Source organism: Callithrix jacchus, chromosome 3, assembly GCF_049354715.1.
Source record: "Callithrix jacchus isolate 240 chromosome 3, calJac240_pri, whole genome shotgun sequence".
Taxonomy (NCBI): Eukaryota; Metazoa; Chordata; class Mammalia; order Primates; family Cebidae; genus Callithrix; species Callithrix jacchus.
This window is the reverse complement of record NC_133504.1, coordinates 132,054,864-132,078,165: the sequence shown is the minus strand read 5'-3', so window position 1 is coordinate 132,078,165 and position 23,302 is coordinate 132,054,864. Positions and strand designations below refer to the sequence as shown.

At 32.8% G+C, this 23,302-nt stretch overlaps 1 protein-coding gene across 16 annotated transcripts in view; it reads right to left on the bottom strand.

The window, feature by feature from the left end:
• EPHA5 (EPH receptor A5) overlaps positions 1 to 23,302 on the bottom strand; it is a 355,442-nt gene that overhangs the window by 4,816 nt on the left and 327,324 nt on the right. For 15 of the 16 annotated variants that reach the window (XM_002745798.6, XM_002745799.6, XM_008993253.5 and 12 more), the window contains 3 exons: positions 22,234 to 22,383; positions 11,128 to 11,321; positions 6,865 to 7,020 (listed from right to left, as the gene is read on the bottom strand). In XM_002745798.6, the coding sequence (XP_002745844.1) occupies positions 6,865 to 7,020; positions 11,128 to 11,321; positions 22,234 to 22,383 (500 nt within the window). Of the gene's footprint in view, positions 1 to 5,451; positions 7,021 to 11,127; positions 11,322 to 22,233; positions 22,384 to 23,302 lie in introns of those variants that run through there. The other variant, XM_008993257.5, reaches the window with a different exon arrangement.

Genomic DNA, 23,302 nt, shown 5'->3' with positions numbered 1-23,302 from the left:
GGTAGGCTCTAAAATTATACCTCAAAAATCTGTTAGTAGTCAAAAAATATTTATAACGAGGAATGATTTAATACATATTTGTCTCATTTGTAACATCACTATTTTAGTGGCTCAGAGTGGTGATAAAACAAATTTGCACATTCTTACCAATAAAGAGTTAACAGGCACAATTTTACTGAAAAGTTTTGAAAATGCAGATTTACAATATGCAAAAGCACATTTTTTTTTCTAAAAGAAGCTTAAAATAGATTTTTAATATTTTACAGCTAAGCAGTTGAAAACCAAAGTCATAAAATAATTCATTCTATACAGTCAGTTTATATAACAGATATCTTTAGGAGATAATCATCGCTACATTGCTCTATAACAATGTTTTATGTTATTTTTTGCTTTATACTAAAAGTACCAGGACTTTTTTTCTTTACCAAATATCATCTAAACTCTACTGGCCTTTAGAGCATGCTGAAGATTACATGCTTTTTCCTGATTTGTTATAAAAGTTTTAGAAAATGACAAGTAGCCACCAAAAATAAAAAAAAGCTACTGATATTTGTTATGGAAACATACTTCCTTTTTAGAATGTAAATATTAAACAGTAAGCTTAAAAATTATTACAACTAAAAGATACCAGATTGGAATATAAAAATAATAATATTGATAGAAATGGTGTGAAGACAATCCTCAAGGAAACTCAAACATCAGTAAAAATTAGCTTTTAAACAAAATCATTATTGTTAATAATGAAATACACTATAAAATAGCTAATTACAGACAAAACAGAGAATAAAAGAGACACAAGTTTGATCTGGTCTCTTTTCAACTAAACCAGAGTTTCTCAGCCTTGACCCTGTTATCGTTATAGACTGGGTAATTCTTTGCTGTAGAGGCTCTGTCTTATGCATTGTAGAATATTTGGCTGCCTCCTTGACCTCTGCCCACTATATACCAGAAGAGCTTTTCATTTTGACAAGACAAATTGTCATTGCCAATTTTCCCCTAAATGACAAAATCTCCCCTGGTTGAGAACCATTACTAATAATAGTGAGACTTAATAGACATTGTCTTGTATGCTAGAAATATCAATTACCCTGTTATACAGATTTTTAAATTCCCTATTATAGATGAAGTAACAAAGGCTTAGAATATTGAATTACTTAGTTATATAACACAGCCAAATGGGTAACCAAGTTACAGCTAATATCAGGTACCTGACACCAAAGTCTGTACTCTTAATTTATAATTATTCTAAGAGACAATTTTGAGTAAATCACTTCAAACTATATGAAATAGTTTATTCATCTGTAAAATGAAAACTCTGTAAATGTAATTTAAAACATCAAAAATTCTGAAAGAAAATGTCTAATGAAGGGAACGAAACACATACTTTGCCTGAGGCTATGGTAACCAAATCTCTACTTCATGGTAGTTTCTGTTATGTGCTAATATTCTCATGTTTCCACATGTAACTTATTAATCAGGAAGAATTATGTAGATGTGGGTATTCATGAGTGTTCCTAGCAAACTGGATCACAACCAAGAGAAAGGGATGAAAATTTTAAATTACTTAACCTGAAAACAATCTCTGCTGGATAATTTAATTAGGACTAGAAACAAAGTTTTAAAACATGTGTTTTATCATATGTTTTATAAACCCAGATTTATGAAACTAAATTGGGAAATACGGATGTAATAATACATACACTTAAATTGCATAATTCATGATTCCTATGCTAATTATTAGAAATAAGCCTTTGAAAATAACCATTACAATTTATTCTGAATGACTTGAAAGAATTTCTAAGTTCCCCTTCAACATGGAATTTATACATACAATCACAAAACTTAAATTTGAAGTGTGTATGTGTTCCATACTTCAACTCTTGGTTTTGTCTAGAGGTTATCAAATCACTAGTGACTTATTTTCATTACTAATGTCTTAACTTTTTATATTAGAGATAAATATAATTTAATCATCTAGATATGACTTGACCACAAGAAGGACTCTAGTCACTCAATGCTTTGGTAATTTAAATTTTTCATGATAACTATATCATACTAAAGAATTTTGAGAAATTATATTTGATTAATAAATGTGGATATAGTTTGTGTTTATAGAAAAATAAAATTTGTACTAAGAACATTTCATACTTACAGATTTTAAGTTACATTTGTTTGAATTTTAACATGAACTAAGGATAAAATTTTATTTTAAGAATAATTTATTATCTGATTATCCCGAGATGAATGTTGAGGGTCACACCAGAGAAATTCTCTTTCTCCCTTTCTTTTTTCTTCTCTATCTTTCCTTTTCATCTCATCCTATTCCCCCTGTCCCCAGAGGAGAAATTGAATTATAGAAACAAAACGCTGAATTTTACATACTGCCATAAATGTTGTCTTCTTTAATGAAATTCTGTTGTTTTTCTTTAAATCTGACCTTTCATTTCAAAACTGTCAAATTAAGGTGCAGAGATTTGGAGGACACTTTAATTATAATAATGCATCCAATGTACATGTACCTTCAAACGATGTGATTTTTCAGTGAAAGCATGGAGACACAGGGTTCTTTATGTAAGTTAAAATTGTTCTCAGCAGCTAAGTTGTTTCTTTTGAAATCCTTTTAAATATTTTTTAATAATACTACAGATGAGAATTAACACAGTATTAGAAAATGTTTATGGTAAAGGTTAAATAACTCTTATAATGTTACTAAATATTTTATGGTATTTTCTTTTATGTAGTTTAGTCTCATATTTCTTAATTTCAGTAATTCCCATTTTGCTACTTAAATCACATATTAAATAGTCGACTTAGCAGTAATTGCAGAAATTTGATGAAAAGAAAAAATAATAATATTGCAGCCCTATTTACAATAATTTTTGAAACATAATTTGGAAATGGTGAAATATATGCATTTTTTACATTTCATTTTCCAAAGAAGAAAACTTCATTAGTTACACAATGTCTTAAGTGTGTTCCCATTATAAAAATTACAAAACTTTTATCATGATCATGTATAATCTTAAGTAATACTGAAGGTCTATTCTAGTGATGACAAATTATATTTCCATACAGGCTTATTAATCTAAACATGAGATTAGCATTATAACATAAAAAATAGTTTGGGTTTTGTTGACAAAAAAATGATTACTTTTAGAAAAGCTGCAAATGCTATGAATTGCCATTGTTGCATTTACATTGCAGTATTTTCTTCAAACATTATTCAATAATATTAAACAATGGAAATACACTGATATTAATGCTAAAATGGCAGAATAAAATATAATTCAAAAAAGTATGTAGTTGATGTTGCAACCAACTCTTAGTCATTCAGGCTTAAATTCATCCATCTACGGATGATTCGTTCTCTTGCTCATTCTTCTCCCTTTTACTTTACACATCTTTTATCCATATCACTGGTACTTAGTCCCCACCAACATTGGATGGATATGAGAAGGGAGATGACAGATTAATGAACATTCCCTAAACTTCAATGTTTATTGCTTTTTTCAGAGTTTTATCATGCAGTTGTATGTCACATTTTGTTAACTTTGCAGAACCCTAACAATCAGTGATATAGACATGGTATAACATAAATATATTACATTTGGCAAGAGAAGATTTAACCACAGTTTGTTAATGGTTTTTAATGGATGAGACATTGTGAGGGTTAAAACACAGAGAACAGTACGTACACCTATGTGTACCTTAAGTATATAATAAATCATGCATAATGACTTGTTGATAAGTTAATAAATTTATTTGAATTAATCTGTAAAGATTTTGGCTCTTGATTTTGAAAACTTTCATTTTATTAGTTTAAGACTCTATTCCAGTAACTGATGCTAATGGAACCTCTTCAGCATATATACAATTGATATAATATTTAAATTCATTGGATTTTGCTCATTTTCTGAATAAGCAAAAGTTGACAGTACTGGTCTGAAAAGAAGTTTAAGAAGTCACTCTGATTCTGTCCTTAACTGAAATATTTGGATTTGATTTTTGACTCACCTCAAGCTCACAATTATCCCTATTGACAATAATTCACTGCACTTAACCAAGATGAGATAGTTTGCACCATTACTGCCACAGTTGTTTTTATATGAATACTGAACACAACGTATTTTAGGCACAAAGAGTAGCAGAAAAACACATCTAAAGTTTGAAAGCCTCTCTCATGAATATGTTTTGACTGTAAGACCTCCAAGTTCTTCGTTACCTTTCAATATTTAGCTATACATGCATGTACGGACAACAATACATAAATAAATGAAATTAAACCTTTGTGATGGAGATTTTCAACCAAAGTATGTGGTTCTGAAAAACTGTATATATTTTTTTCTAAACCAACTATGCAAACAAATTTGATGTCACAAATGACAATGTATTTTTTAAATATGGCAGTTAGATCATTTGCTTTATATGAGTTGATTTTCACATTTTTCCTAAGTATTTACAACAGTTACGAATGTATTCTTCCATTCTCAGCTGCTGTTATTTCTAACAATAACTCTAAGAATTATATTTTATATTATACAGGCTTCATAAAATTAATACTTAGGTATGGGATAAAGACTATGTGTGAAAAATCAGTATCAAGATGTTTTGAGAGCTTGTCTTTAACTTTTGCTGATAATTCCATCTCCTTTGCCATTAGTCCTTAGCAATGACTGACTCTTTTTTTTTTTTTTTTTTTTTTTTTTTTTTTTTTTGATGAAGAGTAGGAAAATTGCACAGATGAACTGTTTTTTTAAAAAAAAATTTTGGCCAAACAAGTAACTGATTACTCCCTATTTTGTGAGTTACTTAACATAATGTTTCATAAATGTTCTTACAGTTGAGAAAAATATAGTGAAAAGCACAGTAAACAAGGGAGCATGTTAAATTTAAAGGGTATAGACTCTACAAAAAAAAAAAAAAAACAGCTTTATTGGAGTGAGGGTCTGCTAGCTCAATTCCTAGTAAGATATGTATTAATGATTATGACCCTCAGGGATTTGGTCTCATATGGAGACAACACTTTCTGAATGGGAAAATGGGCAGGTATCCTAACTTAACTTTACTCTTCTGGTCAGAGTAAATGAATTAAAAGACATAATGTTTGAAAGAAGGCAAAACAGCAAGAGGCAGTAAGCTGGAGAAGATCATTATAAGAAGACAGAAGAGGTTATTAGGGCTTGAAAGAAAACAAAAAATAAAGTGCATTTGGGAATAGAGAGGCAGATAGGAAAGAAACAAAAAAAAATAGGAGCAATAAAAATTTGATACTATAATGCTAATAGTCAACATAATTATAGTATTTTGGGACCCCAAAGATATAAGTAAAACACAAGTAGCTAATGCAAAAGCTATAATTTGTGATTATAACTATTTTTTGAAGGAAGAATAAAAAATGTAGAAGTAACTACATACATAAAACGTGCTATTTTAATAAAAAAAGAGACATTGTTTAATGCAAATAATTTTATTATATATTTACAAGTAATCTGACATTGGGTAGAAGAAATACCTACAATATCATTTTAATATAAAATGACAAATGACTTTAATAAATGAAAATGACCATTTTTACTGAAAAATTAAATAGCAATCATGTAAAAATAGTTTTAAATTATCAGTAAATTTTTCACTATACTACTTTTTAATATAGCACAAATGGGTTCCTTGAGTGTTCCAAGAAATAATGGACAAAGCATATGTTTCGTCAAGTAGATATGATTTGGTGGACTGTGAGAATGGGTTTCAGTAAATTAAGAAAGCAAGCTGAATGGTTGTGATTTCAGATTCTTTTAGTTATCAGTATGAAGGAAGAGAACTCTGAGAATGTGACATTAATTGGTGATAAATGGTGGTACCCTGTTACCTTTTGTGGGAGATGAACAGTGAATTCAATGAATCAAAGAATGCCAGAATAGAGATGGTAAGATAGAACTGCTTAATGTTCATATTATGTGTAATAATGAAATCACAACTATGGTTTAGTGCTTCAGAATATACTACCATTTTCTAAACCTTACTATATTTTAACCTTTGAATTGGCAGGTAATTAGAAGTTATCATTATATTCACAGGTTAAAACATTAATGTTAAATAAATCTATATGGAACCACCATAAGGACAGTTAATTTTCACAAATAACAATTAGGCTAAAACAACTACAAGTACAGAGTATATAATAAAGTACAAAGAATTTACAACCTTAAAGAATTTAATATTTAACTCTAGTGATTTTTATTTAATAAGATTTGATAAATTTTATCTTAAACGTGCAAACAGAAAAGGGCACAATTGGTTCCACTGAGATTGTACCAAATGACAAATCAGAAGCAGGATTTGTTACATCCTTAGATTGCAAGAATTTAAGGTGCACACTTATAAATTAAATGAGATCCTGCTAGGGAAGCTTTGTTCAAGCTGTTGTTACCTTGGTTTTCACCGTAGAGAGCCGAAATGTAAAATATGTTTGGTCCTTATGTAGGACTAGCCACACCAATTGTGCTTACAGTTTATTTTGTTTTGTATTTACATTCATATAACATAGATATCAGTATAAAAAAAAAACTTGTCAAGAAAACATTTTTTCCACAACACAAAATACCAGTATTTTGCCAAGGAGCTGTTATTCCAATTACTCAAATACTCAAATGTTATTTGTTTGAAGCAAAGAAGCAAAGATACTGGCCACATGTAGCATTAACCATGCAGTTGTTAACAATACAGGCTAAAGATGATGAGGCTTCTTTGAGAGCTGCCACACATCCACAAAGGTTAACTGATTTCCCTTGACCTCATCCAGATTGGATTCTGAACAACGTTTCTTGCCCCAGCAATTATGTAAAAATTATCAGAAAAATTACTCACTCCAAGGTCACCTGAGCCACAGCGTCCATTGAACTGTATCCATTTTCCATGAAAATTTCTGTATACCGGCCCATCTTGATTGCCTCTAGCCATTCACCTACTGATCTGTAGGCCCCAGATCCTAGCGGGCTATGTTCTGCCAATAAATTAGATACTCTAAAACACATAAAACATAAATATTATAAGTAACAATTTAATTCTTTCATAACAATGTTTACTATAATGTTAATTCATATTCAATGGATCTTTGAGTCTCTAAGTATATTTATAAGGGGAAAGTATGCAAATGTTAATATGGAAGAAAATAATTTAAAATCCAGGAGAATACAAAATCAGTCTACTGAGATTACTTTATCTGTAAGTAAAGAGGACTTAATATGAGGACTTATTAATGTTTTGGTAAGTAAATTTTATGTAAAACAAAGCAATAGCTAAAAATTTCATGTAGTACTAATAGATGAACACAGAGAATTTTTAGGACAAGAAAATTACTCTGTATGATGCTATAATGGTGGAAACATTTGTCTAAATCTGTAAAATGTACAACACCAATAGTGAACACTAATGTAAATTATGAGCCTTGGCTGATAATTATGTGTTAATACCAGTTCATCAATGGTAATAAATGTGTGATTCTAGTGGTTGATGCTGATAATGGGGTGGGGGAAGGCTACGTATGTGGAGGGTAAAGGGTATGTAGCAGATCTCTGTACTTTCAAATTTTACACTCAATTTTGCTATAAACATAGTATTTCTCTAAAAATCAGTCTACCAAAAATCGTCATGTAATGATTTAGATATACTACTCTTTTGTTTATGAAGATAAAGAAAATGTTACCCTCTATAGATTGAGATAATTTGTGCAAAGCCAATCAATTATAGACTTGCTACAGAAACTTACGCTCATTTAAGTAAATTTCTTTGCAAGTTAAGGAACTATTTATTATTTATTTTATGCTCTTATATAGAGTGCTTCTTAATTCACCTGGGAGTGGTAGAACATGAAAAACAAAATGTAACCCCAAATACAAACCAAAACTTAATAGAATCGACTAAATCAAAAGATGCTTTGAACGTCACTACATTCATTCTCTTTGGCCAATAATAATGATATAATAATGATGATGACTTTTAAAAATGTATCTTAAGGAAATAATCAGGAAAAAGTGGCAAAAGGAAACTAAACATAAAAAATAATTTACTTGTCCATCCTGTAAATTTACATGATTTACATGTGAAATTTACTCACATAAATTGCAACTATAAGTAAAGGACACAAAATACATTTCTTTCTACTCAGGTTTTCTCCACTCTCTTATGTTCCATTTACATTTGAGTATAGGTTCTTCAAAACCAAATTTATAAAATCACTCTGGTTGAGATGGGCAATGATCTCTCTTTTGCCATAATCTGTCAGCACTTTTCAAACTACAAAATGACTGACCTCTTGGAAACATTCAACCAATACCACCACCACCTCCCATTTCACTCTTGAAATCTTACTTTGTCTCAACATTTTTAAAATCACAATTTTGTACGGGTGTGTGCATGTTTTTTAAAATTGCATTTTAGGTTTTGGGGTACATGTGAAGAACATGTAAGATTGTTGCACAGGTACACACATGACAATGTTGTTTGCTGCCTTCCTCCCCATCACCTATATCTGGCATTTCTCCCCATGATATCCCTCCCCAACTCCCCCATCCCCCCACTGTCCGTCCCCTAGTTCCCCCGCAACAGACCCCAGTATGTGATACTCCCCTCCCAGTGTCCATGTGTTCTCATTGTTCAACACTCGTCTATGAGTGAGAACATGCAATGTTTTATTTTCTGTTCTTAGGTCAGTTTGCTGAGAATGATGGTTTCCAGGTTCATCCATGTCCCTACAAAAGATATGAGCTCATCGTTTTTTATGGCTGCATAGTGTTCCATGGTATATATGTGCCACATTTTCCTGTGTATGTTTATGCATGCTGCTGTATTCTCCTCAATCTCCTTTGCCTGCTACTTTGTTTTTTCCCTGACTTTAAAACTCAAAAGGAGCCAGGACTTGGCCTTATATTTTTCTTTTTAGGCTATAACTCCACTATAGAGAATTTTATTCACTTTTATGTCTTTAAAAATCTACTTGTTAAAAATGTTTATCTCCAAATTAAGATTCTTCTGTATCCATATGCCTGTTTTGTGCCTCTACATTTCTGAGAGAAATATGGCCCCAGGTTCAAGACCACACTTCCCGTCTTCTCCACATCCATGTGCCCTGAAGTCCTCCCCATTAAGTATGATACAACAGTCCACCTCTTTCCTTTCCTCATTTTTCTTAAAATCTATCATTGTGCATACCATCTACTAAACTTCCAATATATTGTACAGCCAACAAATTCTCTCCCATTTAATATTAATACCACCTTATTTCAAGATTATGCCTCACCTGCACAACCAATCTAGCTTTCTAGTATTCATCTTGAATTCTACTCTCACTCCCCACTGCAAAACCAAACATACATTTGGTTTTGAAGTTTTTACTTTGTTCAGTGTTTTTCACTCAACAGTGTATTGACTTCATAAAGGCAAGTACTTAGGTCTATTTGCTTAATGCTGTATCCTCAGCACCAAGTCCCAGCATGACACACAGTATAAAGGTGAATAGATGTTACATGAATAAATGAATATGTTATAGTGATTTTTAGCCATTAGGCATGAATTGTTAGAAAGAGAAATGCAGAAAGACACAGTTGGATAGTAAAATCTTAAAGTTGAAATATGAAAGAATTGCAATTTTGATAATAGCAAAGTCTAGAATATAAGCATGGGAATAACAGAGTACAAGGTAGATTTCAGAATAAAATAATTGAAGGAGAAAAAATCAAGATATTTAGAAATATTTGAATATTACCTGCATGGTGAGGTAGGTAGGGATGGAGAAAGAGTGAGACAATGGATCATGAACTAACAATTTTTAGATTCAGGATATGCAGATAACTGAAGAAAGGAAAGGTAGTAAGTGGTACAGTTGGTCTTAAAGCAAACTCTGTTTAAACAAAATGTAGAAAGCTGAATCGTATATATTGTATACTTAGAAATGTTTTAAATGCTCTCAAATTATAATGATGATGCCTATATAAATTAATATAGTTTAGAACATTAAGTATTTTTTTACTCCTTTTGTATTTCCTTTAGTGAAAATGTAATATAATTCAAACAAGTAGATGAGAGAAAGTCTTAATATTTTACATGACAATAAGAAATTTAAAAGCAGATATTTGGGGAACAACATAAGGAATAATTGCTAAGAAGATACATTCTTCATTTGCTACCACAGGAAGTTAATGATGCTTGAACAGAATTTGAAGATTTATTCCTCATTTGTATTTAAAATGACTTTTCATCTAGTAAACAAATGTTATGTCAGAATCATAGAACTTTTATAACTTGATCAACAAATTGTTTCTCCTTTAGTCCATGTTAATAGGCAGCCAATTTAGTTACTGACATAGCACTTGTAAAAATAGAGAACTGCTTCAAACATAGTGAAAATAACAATCTGGTAAATTTTCTAGTACAGAATAAAACTGATTTATTTTTTGAGAAGCTAATTCTGTTTTTCAGATAAAGAGAAAGGAATGCTTTACAAATATAAAACATTATTTAAATGCATTTATGTGCTATTCAGAAAAGTAAAAAAAAAATGCTCATTTACTCACACAAATGTTTTTTTCCACAAGATTACTCATTTATCAGTTTTAAATCTCATTCAAACTGCAGACTGAATAATCAACCAAAAGTCTGTGTGCAACTGGATAAGAGCAAAGGATCCCTAAAATTTGAAGACTAAATGTATTCTAAAGAAATCAAAGAGTAATTAATGTTAGATATCTCTGCTTTAAAATATGTCAGTGCTTAATTGGCTTTTCCTTATGTTATAATCTTATATTCCTCCTCCTCACATATCTTTCAAAATGCATGAATATACACACATTTAAGTTTTTTTTTCTTTATTGATACCTGAATGTGGCTATAGTTCATTTTTTTCTGGACCTGGCATGTTACACAACTAGATTAGGTATAGGTGCTTTTAAGTATCATTTAATCACATATTTCACTTATTGTAAGAGAGTAACATGCAAAATCTATATTCAAATAAATTAGTGTCATATAGACTCATAGATTAATGTCAATACAAGAATAATTTAATTGATAAAATATTTGTGACATCAATCTGAATTATACATTCTGGAAAATCATTCAGATCCGGTCTTGTACCTGCATGATGCATTAACCAGAGTCTTCAAACTACTTGGGTTACGTATCAGCTTGTCCAACATGTTGACTATGTCATCAAACTTGGGCCTGCTATTTCGGTCTTTCTGCCAACAATCCAGCATTAATTGATACAGAGCAGCAGGACAATCCATGGGGCTTGGCAGACGATAGCCTTCCTCTACTGCTTTAATCACCTGTACAAAGCAAAACAGAACCAGTCCCCCAATACCACAAATTTAGTATAGAATAGCTTCAGAAGTGTCCCACTGTCCAACTTTTATCCTTTCTTATCCTTACTCTTGCAATAACAACTAGCATTACTGTCTTTAAAATCCACTGCTATTTCCATTTGCTGCAAAATACAACAACATAAAATAAACATATGATCATAATATAAAAAGATAGTCTTTCTTCACTTATTATAAACAAAATAAATGATAATCACTTTTTCTTAAAATCTCGGTGAAGGGTGATTTGTAAAATTAATTGACATAAAAATAAACAGTTCATGTTTTATTTATCCTTGCACTCCAGAATCAAATAAATATTAAATTTTCTAGCAATTTTTCTGAAAAGTTGATGTCTTTTAAATGAAAAAATATGTGCACAGCCACATTTTTAAAGTAATAGAACTGCAATTTTACTTCAAAAGAGAATTTTGGATGGTAAATGATGGATAAGTCAAAGGCTAAATTAGCATAACTGTCTCATGTATCATTTAATAATGTCATGGTCTGACTGTTTATTATCATCTGCTGGTTTCTGTCGGGAATCTGGAATGACTGTCTAGTAGCACAAGAATTATAAATATCCTTGATTTTAAATGTAACCATATATACTAGAATCAGCCTAATTGTGAGGTCGTTTTATCAAGAACATTTGTAATGTTGCTGTCCCCAACAAAATATCTAACTTAAGAAGAAATTTGTTTATGCTACCAAACACAGCACTACAGGTTTTATTCCATTATTAAAATTCAAATATTTGAGTGGTACTAAAACAAATATTAATGAACATGTTTCTTAATATCTTATTATGAATATTTCTTCAACAATTAACCTTAATTTCATTTTCTCGCAACAAATTCAGAATTGATTTGATAAGTTGGAAAAAATGACTGGAATAGAAACTTTACAAAGATAATTTTGTTTTTTTTCTTTTATTTTTTATTGACACATAATAATTGCACATATTTATGGAATACAGAATGATATTTCAACACATGTATAAAATATATAATGATCAAGTCAGGGCAATAAGCATACCCATTACCTCAAACATTTATTATCTGTGTTGTGAACATTCAAAATCCTCTCTTCTAGCTTTTTGAACATGTACAAGAAGTTGCTGCATACCATACTCACTTAACAGTGCTGCAGAACATAAGAACTCATTCCTTCTACCTAGCTGTAATTTCATATCCTTTAACCAGCATCTCCTCCTCCTCCCACTCCCTTCCCCTTCCTGGCCGTGGGTATCCACATTCTACCCTTCTACTTCCGTAAACTTATTTCTTTCAGAGACAATTTTTAAGAATTGGCAAGAAAACATTCTCCTTACAATAAAGAAAATGGCACCTGAGCGAATGCAGTGGCAAATAGAAAAAAGGTTAAATGGTACATTTAAGAAACATAGGAGTAGAGAGGAGAGGAAAGTAGTTGAAACCAAGAAAATTCAAGCCTAACATTGGATAGTAATTTCTGTTAACTTTAGGCAGAACATTTCTGAGGGTAGAAGATGTTGTCAGATATAATTTGGGACTTATTTTATTTGAAGTGAGTAGGGAACACCCAGATGGCAACTTGCAGGAATCTGGCTAGAGCATAGAAAATATTTGGACTGATAATATAAAGATAAGGGTCATCAGCACTTGGCCACAGCTTGAAGTTGCTGTGGTTAAATTCCCACCCCTGGGAAAGCATATAATAAAGGTTCTGAGAAATACCAATAGTTAAGTAGAGGCAGAGAAATAAAAAGTACTCAAGGACTCTGAAATTAAATGGTCAGATAAATTGAATAACTTCAAGTAAAAGGCCTAAGAGCAGCCTACTACCTTAGTTAATTTACCTCAAAAACAAGTACTTATAAGGCAAACTACAGGAGACAATGTTTTCAACAATTATAACATGATTAACATAGATTAATAAAACCTATACATATTGAGAAATAAAATAATAAAAAAAAGATAAATGAGAAACATAATAGCTAAAAATGTAAGAAAGAAATAAAAATGCTAAACAAATTTTAAGATAATATTTATTCTCACTGGTGATCAAATAAAGGAATATTTTAAAAAATTATCAGTTGCACACATAGATTGACAGAAATTTATTTAATTGCTGATTATAAAATTTTCCATTGCTGATAGGGCCAGGTTTTAATTCCTTAAATAGCATATATGTACCAAAATAAAACATCTTAATTTAAATAGCTTGTCATGTAATATATTTGCTATGCAGTGAGAATAGCAATTCTTATTTAATCAAAACATGATTTATTTCATAATTTGCCCTTTCTCCAAAGCTGCTACCAAGCAATTATATTTTTTTCTTTAACATCTATTTTTTTAATAATTTTTCCTCCACTAAGCACAATACAGATGTTTAAACACCTTAATAAGTTATTTGACCAGTGTAGTTATTTCTAGAATTTCTTTCTTAATAAGTCTTATTATCAGGTAAATTTATATTTAGAAATATAATGCTCTGTCTCTATATCAACTTAAGAACTTGGTCCAGGTAATTAAGTCACTGAATTTAATTCTAAATTAATTGTTAGTATTTATTTTAAAAATAGACTTGAAATTATAGCTTCAGATTTTATATTTAGAAGTTTCTTTTTTTTTTCATTTTTAAAAACAGGGATAAATAAATGTCATTACTACTCTGGTAGGTTATAAAATGTTGGAAATCTACCAAAATTGACCGAGTGCAATTTAGGTGTTCATTTTCCCATACAACTTACAACATATAACCAATTGAGTTATAATCTTGATGGACTTTCTCATTACTATTAGATTTGTATAAGAGTTTTGAAAGGCTTTATTCACAAACACAGAATCCCACATAGTATATCACCCAAGTAAAGTTTGCGTTTTGCAATGAAGAATGTATGTAAGTATCACAAATAGTTAAGTCCTCACTTAATATCATGAATATGGTCTGAAAACTGTGACTTTTAGTGAAACAAAATATAGTAAAACCAATTTTACTATAAACTAGTTGATATAAACAAGAGTTAAGTTCCTAGGGCATATTTCCGGTTACAAAAACATAACTAAACTTCTTATAAAGACCTAAAATGACTCTCATATTAAACACTGAAATAAATGTGACCTATACATACATATAAGAAAAAGTGACAAAAATAAGTAAGATAATTACTTATTTCTTATTCCAGTTTAGGGCTGCAGGTGGCTGGAGCCTATCCCAGCAGCTCAGGGCACAATGTGGGAACCAGCCTTGGCCAGGACACCAACCCACTGCAGGACACACTCACACTCACACCCACACTCACTTGGACTGGGGCCATGTAGACACACCAATTCACCTAAAGGGCATATCTTTATATATGGAAGGAAACACACACAGACATGGGGAGAACTTGCATGCTCCGCATAGATGGTGGCCCTGGCTGTGAGTTGATTTATTGGTTTTTCTTATCAACATTATAACAAAATGATGTTGAACAAAATGATGTTATTCCAGAAATATTTGTACTTCAAATTTGTAACAACTCACTCTGCCTGGGAGAGAACAGATTTGCAATATTGGTATACTGATGTGGTGTAAATACTCCCTTCATGCCAGTTGTAAGCTACTAACATGGTCTCGTCCAAGTAGAAATGTTCTAAACATATGCTAGCCGGTAGAAGCTGGTTGGAGCACACCAGCACACACAGCTCATCATCCAGAAGCAACAGGAATTACAGAACACCAGAATGGTATTTTAAAGGCACAGCTGAAGCACCAATATGAAGTCAAGATTCTGAAAGGATGGGTGCCACTGTTCATGTTGCAGCATATGTATTGTCAGAGGCTTCCATGTTGTGCTCCATTCCCAGTGACTCTTGCCAGAAAACACAGCAAGGTTCCATTGAACTAACAGTGTCAAATTACTCATGCAAATAGATCAGCAGAAGAGAAGTCACCATGATGGCAAGGATAATTGATACTGAGTGGCAGGAAGCAGTTGGACTTACAGTTGGTGCAAAGAGAAATATGTGTGAAACCCCTAAGACTGAGTAATTAAATCAGACCACCGGTTAAGCTGCCACAACCTGCCAAGATCATAGTGAGGGGAATTCAGAATGGATAGTGGAGGAGGGGGAGGATAAGGACCAAGTGAGATCCTAAGGTCAACTATAGCTATAGGCTACAGTTCATCTAGTAACCTGCCTCTTCTGAATTCTTTCTTAGGAGGAAGTGGCAACAGAACCATGAAACAGATGCTCTCTGAACCTGTGTGAAATAGGTCTCTCATGGTAAGATGATAAAGTATGGCAAACACAAAAATTTGTCTCTCATCTCTTCACCTGCAGAGATAGTAATTGGCCAACAACCCTAGCTGCTGTGCTCTAAAGCCCTTTGTCACATGTGCACCTGTATAAAGTAAGCTTGCAGGCAATTATGGAGCATGGCAGGGATAATAAGACTCTTTTATATGGCATTCTTCCGTAGCTTGCACTCTATCATCCTTCCTTCCTTCCATCTCTACTGTACCTGGGGACCTACCTTTGTCACAGTCTGACATCTTGCCCAACTTCCCTTCATCTCTCCTTGATTTTTCTTAGGAACATTTTCCTTAATATCTAATTCTTTCCTGTTGACATAGGCTTCTTGGAGGGCCTAGATTTGCCTATGATTATGTCATACCCATACAGACTGTTTTTGTATTATCTGAATTCATTCTTATTACAAATCTACAAGATAAAAATTATTATACACATTTCACAGAACCTCAGGTTCCAGATAATTAGAAGGTTTAGGAAATTGCCTGGCTTTGGCCAGGTGTGATGGCTCATGCCTTTAATCCTAGCACTTTGGGAGGCCAAGGTCGGCCGATCACGAGGTCAGGAGATTGAGACCATTCTGACTAACAAAGTAAAACACCGTCTCTATTAAAAATACAAAAAATTAGCCAGGTGTCACGTGCCTGTAGTTCCAGATACTTGGGAGGCTGAGGCAGAATTCCTTGAACTTAGGTGGCAGAGGTTGCAGTGAGCTGAGATCATGCCAGTGCACACCAGCCTGGGTGATAGAGTGAGACTCTGTCTCAAAAAAAAAAAAAAAAAAAAGGAAGAAAGAAATTGCCTGTCTTTAACAGCTAAGAAGGGAGGGTGGCAGGATTCACAAATTAAGTATTTTTGTCATGAAAATCTGTGGTCTTTCCAACTTGGTGCCCAGTCACACCATTGTAATTAGAAAATATCACCACTACCCCTCAACACATATCAAATAAAATAATTTTGGAGAGGTATGAATGTTCCCCTGTAGAATTATATTTATTTGCACTATAAATAAATGAATGTGAATGTCAGTCACCCTATAGAATCATATTTATTTGCACCATAAATATACATTTACATATACATATTTATATTTATATAAATTATTATGTATTTAGCCATATATCTCTTTCCCCAGAATTAGAATGAGCTATTTTGGAAGACAGTGCATTCTTCATCACAGGAGATGTGAAAATGTAGGCTTGGAAACTGAGCAGCAGGAAGATTAGAAAGATTATAAGGACAATTCGAGCATCAGCTATGTATTTCCATGAATTAAGTTCTATCTAGGGCTTGAGTACCTATGTTGCTAGGCATTTACTTGAAATTTCACATATAAGAGCTGCTAATACTAGATATGAAGCTCCCTACAAACGACAAGAGTTTAATGAATATATTTCTGGAAGTAAACTCAGATGACATAGAAATAGTTTCAGATACGGCAGGGCGTGGTGGCTCAAGCCTGTAATCCCAGCACTTTGGGAGGCCGAGGGGGGGTGGATCACGAGGTCAAGAGATCGAGACCATCCTGGTCAACATGGTGAAACCCCGTCTCTATTAAAAATACAAAAAATTAGCTGGGCATGGTGGTGTGTGCCTGTAATCCCAGCTACTCGGGAGGCTGAGGCAGGAGAATTGCCTGAACCCGGGAGGCCGAGGTTGCAGTGAGCCAAGATCGCGCCATTGCACTCCAGCCTGGGTAACAAGAACGAAACTCCGTCTCAAAAAAGAAAAAGAAATAGTTTCAGATACAACAGTTTTATTCCAAGATATCTTTCCTGTTTTCAATAGCTATTGAAGATATATTAAGTATGTATTTTTATTTTATTTATTTACTTTTTTTTATGTATTTTTCTTAGTATATCAATCTTAGATCAGTAGACTTCCAGAGATTAAAGAGATCTTGGAAATCTTCTATTGAAGTCTATTCCCTTTATAATCACTGAAACTGACCAAGAATTGTAGAATCCAAGATGAACGGTTTTAAGTCCAAGATTTTTGTTTTGTTGTTGTTAAGCAGCAAGGTACAGAAATTTTGAGCTGAAGTACTGATAATATTTTATGTGCCAGTTTTTCGAAATGGTAAGAATTTTCATGAGGATAATAGTTCCTAAAATAATTACATCTCAGGGCAGCATTATCCTTAAAAGATGAATATTCTTTGTTTCAAGACACTCATTTTAGATTGTGGTGAGGCTAAGGAGTTGAGTAATTTGCTTACTGTCAAATTTTAGTAATTTGCAGTATTTGGATAAGAATTAAATTCCTCATACCCCTTCTTTAGTTAATTAAAACATGCTGACTTTTTTAGCATGAAAAGATGTAACATATATATATATATATATATATATATATATATACACACACATATACATATATATATACACATATATATACACACACATATAAAACAAACTGCAGATATATATATATATATATCACTTATACTGCAGATATATGTATATGTTGCACATTAGAAATGAAACAAAGAATAGAAAGGAAGAGAGGCACACCCAGTACAAAGCTAGTTGACATTTTCTATAGTCAAACAGTCTTTCTGCTTTACAAGTAAGATCTGGGCCAACAGAAGTAGTAATAAAATACCTGCGTTAAAACTGGCCAGAAAAAGAAAGCACAGAACCTGATTGCCTAAAACCAAAAAGGACAATAATACTTCTAATATAAGAAGATTTAAAAAGATTACTTAAATTAGCTTTTAAAATATTTTGGAATCTATGTACTTAGTAGAATCTATACAGTTATATATTCTGCAATAAACATAGGAGAAAGACCTTGTCACTAAAAATAAAAATGCAACAAAATGAAATTTTTAGTTTTTATTTTAGCTTCTGAAAAATGTTGACATTTAAAGTGTTTACTATCAATAAATAGGCTTCAACTGACTACATGGTATTATCTTTGTTTATGAGCTTGAATCAGAGTTCATGGTCTGGTATTTACCTAAATTCACTTTAGTCGTTCTAGTTTATTTTTATTATTGTTGTTACAGGTTTTCTTTGTGAAGGAAGAGGCAATCCTAAATCAAAAGAAATCTTCTGCTGCAATTTGCCCTTCTGGCACAGAAGAAGGTTTCCTCTGTGAGATTTAGATTACCCTGAATATCTTCGTAATGTAACATTTTCATGGTGGCAAAGCCCTTTAAGAATCAGATATCATCTGGAATGTAGAGATTATGGAATACATCATTTGAAATTGCCAAATCAGTACTTATACTTTGTTTTCTGAGAATTTTTCTTCAAAGAAATATTTAGTGATTGTGATCATTATATACAGTTGATTTGTCATTTTTCTTGGGTGTAAAATTTGGACAGAAATTGGGGCATAGAAAATTTAGTGCTGTATCTTAAAACTAAAATGCCAATGATGAACTAGCTGAGAAAGTAACGATGCCTGCATTGGACATTGTATCACAGAAAGATATTTTAGAATGATCTTTAATTTTATGATCATTTTCTGTAAACCTTATTTAGATTCTTAGAAAACAAAGTAGAAGGCAAAGTGTTAGTTTTTTTTCTTCCTTAAAACTTCCTGAAATGTTAAATAAGCAATTTCTTGTGTTTTTCTAAATAGTTTGAAATAAAGTTATCTGGAAGAATATCAAGACACTCAAATGGCTGAAATTAGGGAAAAAAAAGTAAAAAGGAACAATGAAAATCACAATGAAAGCACTATGAGAGTAAAAATAGATGATACTATAAAAAAGTGATTAAGCATTAGATAAATGAACTTTTATTCACTTATCTATGTGACTTTATAGTGCCCCCACAAAGAGCATTGCCATTGACTCAACACTTTGATTATGGAATTGGCCAATGAGATTTTAACAAACATGTTGCAGGCTGAGATGTAATTGGGTTCCTTCTTGCCCTTCAGCCATTTTGCAAATGAGATCATGTTTGTGCAAGCTGCTGGTCTTAGGAAGAAAGTAAGAGACTTGTGGAGGAGAGCCAAGGCACACTGACCCACTGACCCCCCAGGAAGATAAGAAGGCCTAGTCGAGATAAACAGTTATGAACATTCGCCTAGCACCAGTGTATAATTTTGTCTGTGACAAATACAACTGTATTAAGCATAATTCCTGATCACATGGATGATCTGCTGCACAGCTGAAAAACTAATAATTCTGAGTGACAGGATCAGAATTCAAAATATCTCAAGTGTGAGTAGAAGTTAACTAGGCAAATAAAGGACAAATGTTGCCCTTGAGTGAAGTAGACACATGGTTGAAGCAAGTATATCGAGGCTCACTGCCAGAATGGATTAAAATACTTTTACAAAAATTAAAGGAAAGAATGACATTGAAATGAGCTTTCAGATAAGTTAGAAATAAAACCATGCAGTGCTCTGCAGGGCATGTTATCATTTTGCATTTATCTGAAGAATACAAAGTAGTAAGTAGGTCTGTTCTTAGTCTAGACTAAGATCAAGATCAATCTAGAGTAATCATATATTGAATTGAACATTTTATATTTTATATTAAATTAAAAAGCTGATGTAGGATTATTGGTTGGAAATGAAAGGAAGGTAGGAGACTGGTACAATTGGAGACAGTGTTTTGCTCTGACACAAAAATTTTGGAGAATCGGATTGAAATTTCTGGTATAACTTTTATTATTTCTGTGATGTTAGGAAAGTCATTTAACTTCTCTAAACTTCAGTTTCTTAATTGTAAAACAGTTATAATAATAGCATCCCTCTGACAGAGGGTTGTTAAATATAAGTATAAATATATGTTACCAGAATTGAACGATACTTTTGCCACGGTTCTGCCCCTAAAATCATAAAGCTGAAGATAATATATACTGTTTTCCCATAATTGGAAATGCCAATCAGTGCTCCCCTCTCCAATTCAAGTAAGCAGGGCATAAAGAAAACCAATTGTAGTAATTTTAGGTGATTACAAGAAGGGGAGATGCATTATCATCCTGTGTGCTTGCTGAGAATCAGGAATCCAGAACTTCTATTTGCTGTTGTAATCAAAGAAGAATATTACGAAGTCATTCTTGGGAAAGCTGATGTTTGACCCTGACTTTTCTTCTAGGGAAAATTGGAGAAGGCTGGCTGCAGCAGCCTGCAATAGATAACTGCAAAGAGAAGATACTGCTAATGCATCCAATAAGAATGTGTTTCTCTCCAGTAAAGTGGACACAGAGCTGAAACTATAGAAGACTGTGAGGTAAGGAACGGACAACAAGTGAAAGGAATTATGGAAAGTCAGAATACCTCCTCCTCCTCCTCTCGGGGTCTTGCAAAGAAAAGGGCTTCATCAAGGGTCTTTGGAAGAGCTCAGACAGATAACTCACTTGAGAACTAATGCCTGGGTGATTTGTCCCACAGCAGGCATCAGTAGCCTCACATTATGATAGCAATCATGCCCCTTCTTTTCTACCCCTACCTAGACCAATCCTGAAGAATCCCGATAGGGACTTTGGCAGAGGAGGAGCAAATATCTGACCATACTTGTTTCACACTGTAGGTACCTATGGTTAGGCTAGGCCTGAAGTTGTGGAAAACACCTTGAAATGAATATGGGATTCACTTTGAAGTTGGACTAGAATTTTTAAATTGGAAAGTGACTGTTAATTACTGGCATTGTTGTTGTTTCAACAAAATTCAGCTGGAAAGTGATATAGTATCTGTCTAACTAACCCTGAAGGCATGAGAGAGGGAGATTTTATAGAATGACAGAAATACTGGGAGGAAAGAAAGTGTTTCAAATAAGCACATTATTAAATAAAAACTGCTCAATATACTAGTTTTACAAAGAAGTGATGAAATATTAGTTGGTAAAGCACTTAAGACAGTGTATGTTACATGGTAAGGGCTTCATAAATTTTAGCTGCTTTTATAGTTGTTGTTTCTCAAGGGAAAAAATATAAAATTTCCATATGATCCAAAATAGAAAGGGTCGCACTGAATAATAATGATGGAAAATTACAAAGGGAAAGATTAAAGAGCCATGTGTCAGGCATCACATCATAAACACTGTGAACTTGAACAGAAGATTCTTTCATGATTCTTTTAATTTTAGGATTCTATTATTTTAAGCATGAATTATTTTTCATTGTGGGGAAAATCTGTTTTTTCTCCCAAACTATATAAACAATACAACTCTTCTTACATTTTTTAATTTAAAGAAACATGGACTACTCCTTTTTATCCTCTAAGAGCATCCACTATTAAATCAATATCATTCATCCCTTTGGTTTGCAGTCTTAGCTGCCTTTATCGAATGCAAATCATAAAAACTTGCCTGTCAGTATTCATTCTTTGATGGCTCTTTCTTTATCTTTGAAAATGATACTGACATGAATTGAGTGAAACATCACTATAGTACAGGTAAAACTGGCAAGGGACTGAGATTTTATATAACTGTAACTTACTTTCCTTTGTACTAACTCATTTTGAGCTTCTGCAGAAAGGATATTCCAACAACACAAAACATATCAGAGGGTAAGCAAAGTATTTCAGTGTTTTAGGCAACTGTCACTTTCAGAAATGAAAAACATCATAAGTGTCTTGACTCAGAAAACAAAGCATTTCATTGTCAAGTTGAGAAAGAGTAATCCCATACTCACATCTTGATTGGTCATCTCCCAGTAGGGTCTCTCTCCATAAGACACAACTTCCCACATTACTATCCCATAACTCCAGACGTCACTGGCAGAGGTAAACTTTCGGAAAGCTATTGCTTCTGGGGCAGTCCATCTGATTGGAATTTTTCCTCCCTAAAATTGAAAAAGATTTTAAAAACATCCTATATACTTCAAATGTACCTAGGGACGTTGTTGCCTCACTGAAAAGATCTAGACAGAGATGTAGCATTCTTAAGTGAATCTGTTTGACAGCACACAGTCTCTTTTCACATCTCTCAGCCCATAAGCCGTTGTAGACTAACTACTAATTGGCTGTCTGGAAGGTTTCTAGTTTAAATTCTGTGTGACTACTGAAGTAGGTACAGAATCCACATCTCAATTACAGTCCTCAGTATGGCAGCTCTAAGTAAGGGAAAGCAGGCAGTCAAGCAAACCAATAAGGTATACTCCCATGACTTTAGAAGAGAGAGTGAAGGACTCAAACTCCCTGGGTGCTTCCTTTCTTTAATACAGAAATTGTAAGTGGAAATTGTAGGTTGATGAATGTGACCCTGAGCTGTTTAGCAGTTAATAAGACAAGCATTAACATTGGAGATATATATATATACATATTTATACATATGTATATATATGTATATATGCATATATATAATGGGAGGGAAAAATATATAATATACACACATATATAATTATATATACATATCATTTTGTTTTATCTTATTTTATTGTATTTTGAGACAGAGTCTTGCTCTGTCTCCTAGGATGGAGTGCAGTGGCACAATCTCCACTCACCGAAACCTCTGCCTCCCTCCCAGGTTCATGAAATTTTTGTGCCTCAGCCCCCCCAAGTAGCTGGGAATACAGATGTGCACTATCATGCCTGGCTAATTTTTTTATTTTTAGTAGAGATGTGGTTTCACCATGTTGGCCATGCTGGTCTCAAACTCCTTACTCAAGCAATCCACCCACCTTAGCCTCCCAAAGTGCTGGGAATACAGGTGTGAGCTACTGCACCTGGCCTAACATTGGATATATTAAAACAAAGTTATAC